The sequence below is a fragment of the Pinus tabuliformis genome, chromosome 2_2 (genome assembly GCF_031772625.1).
Source record: "Pinus tabuliformis cultivar Carrire ecotype Pingquan chromosome 2_2, CPIR1, whole genome shotgun sequence".
NCBI lineage: Eukaryota > Viridiplantae > Streptophyta > Pinopsida > Pinales > Pinaceae > Pinus > Pinus tabuliformis.
In genome coordinates, this window is record NC_142300.1 from 3,406,839 (window position 1) to 3,414,275 (window position 7,437).

At 32.6% G+C, this 7,437-nt stretch overlaps 1 protein-coding gene across 1 annotated transcript in view; it reads right to left on the reverse strand.

Annotated features, from left to right (window-relative positions):
- LOC149191256 (carotenoid 9,10(9',10')-cleavage dioxygenase 1-like) overlaps nt 1–6,360 on the reverse strand; it is a 58,796-nt gene extending 52,436 nt beyond the window's left edge. The window contains exons 1-4 of the mRNA XM_089406210.1: nt 6,063–6,360; nt 5,907–5,977; nt 5,773–5,787; nt 2,910–3,021 (exon numbers count right to left, since the gene is read on the reverse strand). Of these exons, the coding sequence (XP_089262336.1) occupies nt 2,910–3,021; nt 5,773–5,787; nt 5,907–5,977; nt 6,063–6,314 (450 nt within the window). The 5' untranslated portion in view covers nt 6,315–6,360. The remainder of the gene's footprint in view (nt 1–2,909; nt 3,022–5,772; nt 5,788–5,906; nt 5,978–6,062) is intronic.
- Between the last annotated feature and the right edge of the window lie 1,077 nt (nt 6,361–7,437).

The window sequence follows — 7,437 nt, forward strand, 5'->3', positions numbered from 1 at the left end:
TGGTGTATATACATCTTCTTGCCAACCCTTATTATCGCCTACTCCTTAAGATCCTTAGGGAGTCCAACCTTCAAACAAATTCCTTTTTGAGGGCAAGGATTAAATAATCTCTCTAACCCATGCCACATATAAGCACCGAGGATCTTGTAAATGTGGTCAAAAGAGACCTATGGTTGGGTAGGCCTACAAACTTAACCCACACATGGCTTAGTTGAGTTGCAAGGACTTTACTCAATGGAGATCTTGTACTAGGGAGAAAAAATGACAGGGGTATTTCTACAAACCCTTGGATAGTGAGAAACATTTCCTTTGCATGAAGATTTAGTCAAAAAAATAAAATGGAAATAAGCCCTTGATCAAGCTATGAGTTTTCTTGCAATGTCACTCATGAGGTTTGCACAAATTCCTCACCTAGTGCTCTATGATGGCCTTAAGAAAAATGCAACTCACAATGAATATCTCGACACTATTGCGATTTCATTGGATTAAAGCTCGTTACCTCATGGAAGTCCTTTTGGGTGAAACTCCTAGTATTTTTATAATGGCACAATGTTAGAGACCTTCTCCAAACCCAGCAAAGATAACAAGACAAATACGATTCAATAGTTACCAGAGCAGAATGAGCATTTGGAATACTGGTTTTGGGCTTTGATTGAACCATTATCGACTCTCAAATGCACCATAAGAAGTAAGCTTGATCTATCAAATGCAACAAGAGCCAATTGGTCAAAAGAACAATGAGTAATTGCAAAGAAAAAATAACAACAATATAATAAGGAGTCACATGCAACCATAAAACCACTGACCCTCCATGTCAAAATCTTTTAAATAGGCCTAATTCTTCTTGGTTAGAATCATTTTTACTGCAATGAATACATACCTTGTTGACCACTACCAAATCAAGGAGTCCTTACAAGCTACAACTCACTATTCTAAATTATTCAAACGGGGGAATCTACATTATTCTCTACTGCCCTGGTCTTTGAAGTAGATGTTGGACACTACGAAATCATGACCTCTATGATATGCACTACAAGGTCAAGGAAAGATACAGCCTAGACACTCCAAATCATGGCTAGGATTATTATTTCAAAATAGGTAGTGGGAAGTTCTCCAACACCCATGATAACTAGGTTCTTCACACAATATGCATACTCTAAAATTCAAATTCTCAAGAGGTGATGCAAGGAGCGTAAGATGAAGATTAGAATAAAAGTCACTTCTCAATCCAAAAGTTGCAAATATATCCATATACAACTAGCTTTTGAGACAACGATCTGATCTAGCTACTGCTAGACAAATACTAGGACGTAGACTCAGTACCACAATTAGAGGCAACGACATTGTATTGTGAATCTCTTTTAAGAAATTGGGAGTTGTTGTAGACCTTTATTTGACAATGTTTCATCATTTATATCATAGTCCATTATCCATTGTATTTGGCATTCATTGTTTACATCGATTTGAATTTCTATGTGGATTTTCATTTGACTATTTAGTATTTACATGAGCTTATGTCTATGTCATGCAACCTAATTTGATGGATTCTCATGAATTGGTAAATCCCTTTCATCTTTTGAATTTTTTGGTTTTTACTGTAATTTTTAAGATACAAGTTGACCTTAATTTGCCTTCGCTGAGCTCCAAGTTGCATGACTTTTACCATGTCTAAGGTGGATATCACCTCAAAAATAGTTTCCATGCATAACAAAGTCTATCAAACTCTGGTTGCACCATACTTTTAGGTATTGTGTTCCTCGCGCATCAATAGCAAGAGTGCGAGACTTTATCCTCTATTAACCAATGCCCTTTTTTTCTTAGGATGTTTAGCGCTCCAATTCTCTAATCCATGAAGTGCTGTAGGTCTAAGAGGATGTTAAAAAGTCGAATTTTGAGGTATCCTAGAAATGGAAATAGAATCACCATCAATTCAACTGAACAATGGATGTATAATCGTAGGAGAGTCTTTACTGAGCTATAGGATGCATATCTATTATAGCTCCTTTTGAACTGATTGCCAGGGGAACAGAATGAAACTATAACTTGTGGCACCTACCATGTTGGCCCATGGATATTATCACTCTAGAAACCTACTTCAAACTGAGCCAATTTATTGGAAAACCAAAACCTGCTGAGCACTAACTGAACCATTGTTTGAAAAAGTGTGTCAAGCATCAAAACTAACTTTAAATTCTTATGAAACCCTGAGCAAAATGAAGACCAACTAGTGAGATCCACGATGTTTAACTTCAAATGTAAAAGTACTAATAATCGGCATGTTTGATTATCATAGTCTATGTGCTCATCTATAATTATTCGTTGTCACTATCTTTTTCCTGCATTTTGGCATTTTAGCCTCGCTAGCATTACCTAATGGCTAGCAACTTCCTATGACATATTTGATTACCAACAAGAATGGCATAGAACTCGCATTAGGAATAATGTGTTTAGCCTCGTATCTTATGCAATATGTTGGTTTGTTCTCGAGCTGCCTACCACATCCATTGCCCAAATTCAGCAATTTCCAATTTTGGACAATTAAGGTACCCATTTAAATTTTGGGTTTACTTTGAGAAGTTTAAATTTAAAAAACTTCAATACTAGGATTCTCTATTGGATTATAAAGGAAACGTGATGCGTTACTAATACAAAATCTTAACGACGTTACTGACAATCCAATTAATGCTTGAATAAGTTTGGTCTCAAGAGTAAACAATTGATCTCAGAATCAGAGAAAAGTAATGGCTATAAATAACCGGGAAAGGCCTACTTGATTGATAATAAACAGGAAGACTCATCCAAAACAAACAATTGTCTCCTGGCATCCACTAGTTAGTTTCGTCTCCCATATTTCCAGGGGAATATATATGCAATTACGGCCAATAGAGATTCATAGCCCATGGCATTACCTTAAGGAATTTAGATGCACCGAAGAACTCTTCCTGCTTGAGACGTGAAGTTTTGACGAAACGCGAAACATAAGCTGCTTTGCCATCTTTAATCCTCAAGCCATGTAGCATTCTGTATTGAGGAAGAACCATGAGAGAGATGAAAGGAAGTAACAAGTTTACATTCACAGAAATAACACACGATATTTGCAGTACACGTAATTCAATGGAAGAACACATCATATATAAGAATGAAGAAACTCAGGGTCATTACCCTCAATCCGTCTGCATGAACTAATTCACTACAATGTCATACAAATGGGTGTTAAGGGCAAATGATAACTTGATTCCCGGCAAATCCTCGTCAATATTCACTACCAACTTAGTAGAAAGAATGCCCACCTTACGATGTCTGTCTGGACAGCGTGGATTCCTTCCCGCGCTTCACGAAGAGATGACATTTAAAAGCAAAGAAGCAAAACTTTTGGTTTACCAAAGTTGAGGTTTCATACTCATGAAAAACTTCATAGGTAGATACTCTTCCAAAAGGGCAATCTTATTGAAGGACAGGATTCGGGAAGCATCCAAGCCGCGAAAAAGTGCTTTAACACTTAAAAAAATTATGTTCAGATGATTTGGAAAGGTTTGTATTGAAATTTAATATAACACATTTAAAGCATAAATAAACACATTCAAATAATTATAGGTTTGTGTTTGAAAAATATTAATTATATATATAGTATCGGGTGGAATAAGCCCCCAGAGTTAGTTCAATCGGTCAAATCAAGTGCCTCGCCAATGGGAGGTCACAGGGTCGAATCCCGAAAGCTCTTGGGGTTAGGTCAGTGATAATTATCTTATTTTAACTATATATATCGAACTAATTTTTTTTGTTGCTTTCAAATTATAATTTAATTATCAATAATTATTAAGTGAATGGTAAAGATTTAACCTCCAATAATATTATAGGTCGAGATTTATCTCCAAAATAGTTATGTTTTTTTCACTTTTGAATTAAATTGATTAATTAAAAAATTTGTAATATGAACAAATTCCATATGAAATGAATTATGTTTTTTTGGTCATGTGGTATTGATAGTCCATGGTATTGGTCCATGGTGTTGTAACAAAGTCTACTTACAAATTAAGAATCTCGATTATATAGAGTTATGAATCTCCTTAATTAAAAATCTTATTAATTTTTTTTATGTATAGATGTTTAACTTATATATTAATTTTTTTATAATAATAATTTGAAATAAAGTTATAATTTAGTTGTTTTTATGATTTTAATATGGGATATATCATGAAGTTGGTGCTTATCATGGATTGATGCCTATTGATGTTTACTAGCCATTCAATTTATATGGTTGCACTAATAATAATATATATATATATATATATATATATATATATATATATAATTTCAAAACACTCTATTTCATTTACACATTTAAAATCTTGCAAATACTAAGTCATGTCTCATCACCCTGTAAAAATAAACTTATTGAATTCTCGAAATTTTGAAGAGTTTGGAATACCCTGTCCCAAACTCTAAAATTACCTTTGATTTTCAAATATTCAAATAACCAAACTTCCAAATTATTGAAATTTCCAAATTCTTAAATTAATTAAACAACCATTAATAATAAGTTAAACTTTCTCTAATATCTTTTTTATTAAAAATTAAGCTATTCAAAACAACTAATCACTATAAATAACCAAACTAATAAATCAAACTTTCTCAAATTCCTTCTTGCCCTCCAAAACAACATTTATTTCATTCAAACATTTTCAACTTCATTAAATGATTTTTCAATAATAAAATTTTCCATTATAAAAATTATGTTATGTTTTCTTTTAATCATTATAAATTTTTCCATTATAAAAAAATATGTTTTCTTTTAATCAGTATAAATTTTTACATTGCCAAAACTATGTTATATTTTATTTTAATCCTTACAAAATGTTCCATTATCAAAACTAAATTAGGTTTTCCCTTATCTTTAACCTTGTCATTTTAAAAGATTATTAGATTAGAAAACAGGTTGACTCATGGCATTCCTTTTAATACCTTTCACATTAACGCACTTTCTTCATTTGTCTTTTAACACTGTCTTACAGCACAGCAATGCAATGCAATGACAATCACTATCTCCCAACTTAAAACCACTTGTACAATATAAGTTCATTACAGTTTGTTACACCGTTCATATTTTTATAATTCAATAATTTGATAAAACTACATATTATTTAATAATAATAATAATATTAAAAATAGGTATTTGAATTGAAAATGGTTATGTGCGAAAAGTCAGAAGTTCAAATTCCCTATAACAACAAAATGATAGCAATTGGAATCTGCAAACTCTTCTAAATAAATAATTAAAATAAATAATGTGATTAAAGCCTATATATCTAATAACATATCTTTAAAAATGGAAGTTCAACTCTGATTCCTTTTATGCTTATGAAATCTAGAGTTTGTAACTTGTTCCTCTCAGTTCAATCCTTTAACGTCAGATAAAAGCTTTAACTTGAGAGCACCAGAAGTGTTAAAAATATGCCTAATTTAATAACACAAAAAAACGGAATATAGTCGGCTGAACCTACAATTACAGTGAAAGATGTGTTTGGAAAGGACTAGAATTTTGATCTTTGGCTCCTTACTTCTTTTCTGGATTCTTATAAGCAGCTTCCCGAAAATTACCCGCGCACTTTAGCGAAAAAATAATCGCAATTTCATTTAAAAAAACACACACAAACTAACAGATATCTGTCCAAGATTGGAGAAGGAATGCAAATAGGAAAATGAAATACAGTTAAAGATTAAAAGAAATTAAATATGCATAAATAGAGAAATGGAAATGGAAATGCTACGCACCCGTCTCCGTCGAACCTGCAACAAACAAGAATAGGAAACAGCATTGATTCAGGTCATGATAAGTTTAAATCTTTAATTTAAGAAAAAGGAAAGAATTAAATGATCTTTAATTTCGAATTAATTGATGTTGTTACCAATGATAGCCAGCGACGGGGGCAAATCTGGGATTGGAACCGACCCGCACAAATTCTCCATCCAAGCATTTCTGAAATGGATTATTAACATTTTAAACATATAAGTTAAATAAATGATAAAAAGGAATTGTATGCGAGAAAATGAGAGAGACTTACAGGGAGATTTCCAAGGACGGACAAGTCTGTGTGCAGCAGAGTTTCTTGTTCGGCCGGTGCGAAATTACCGGCGAGGTAGTGCAGAGGTTTGGCGGAGCCGTAGAGCGAGCGAACCACGATTTTCTCGGCCAAATCAATTACTGAGGAAATGATGCCTTTCTTAGGGTGAGGATGGACCTCTGTAATACCTTTGCCTTGATCGTCATTATTTCTATTTTCCGTTACGTTAGTCGCTGCGTATCCTTTCTCCATGGATATGCTTCTCCTGCTGCCTTTCCACTCCGATACTGTCACACAATATGTTATTAGAGTTGAAACGGTTCGTTTGGGCTTTGGCAAGTTGCTCCCCATATCCTTGAGTCGTCTGCTTTCGAGGTAGGAACAAGATAATAAAACAGGTTGGTGATGGTTTTATTGAAAAAAAATATAGTATTACTCTAGTATAAAGATAATATATATATATATATATATATATATATATTAAATAATTTAATGTGTTTATATTGAATATAAGATTATTTATAATCTAGCATATGTATTAATAATCTATAATTTATTAATTAAAATTAAAAATATATACATACATACATGTTGAAAATTTATATCTATTCAATGGAGTTATAAATCTAAACAAAATTATTATTAAATTTGAAATTATAATTAATGTAGATTTGATTTATTAAGTGTTGAAAAATATTTATAACATTTGAAGAAAAAAATTGTACCTCAAGAGATTTGATCTTTCTCAAAACTTAATAGATCCCAGGCTAACATGGATCTCTCAATGGTTGGGAGGAATGATTGAGATTCTCCCCACCAAGGTTTAATTTCCATAATTGATATCATGAGCTTTGATGTAATAGGTTCAAGCCTTATTATTGAGAATGAATAGTCCCTCGAGGACCAAAATATGTATATTCCTCATATAGAATATAAAAGTATTTTCTAGTTGAATATATGTGTGTGGGGGGTGAGGTGGGGAAGAATTACACATCTCTTTTATTTTTAAAACACACCAAAAATATTTTGTCCATGGGATCTTTGATAGATGGTGATTGGGGTGATTGGGTGTTCTGTTAAGACACTCCTTGATGTGAAGTCACTGGTTCAATTCCCCCCTCGATTAAGGTGATATATTGGACATGATGAAGATATAGTCCTGCCAAACTTACAAAAATATTTTAGTTATAATTTTTCCAATTATTTTATATAATATATACATAAGTCATTGCTCCGAGAGGATCCTTGTAAACCACTAATTTATGTTATGTATGGGATGGCAAATCGAATTGGTTTTGTGGTTCAAATATTTATAACACCTTTAAATCCCAACAGCACACCAAGGTTTGAATTCAGGGCTTCTCCATTATAATTT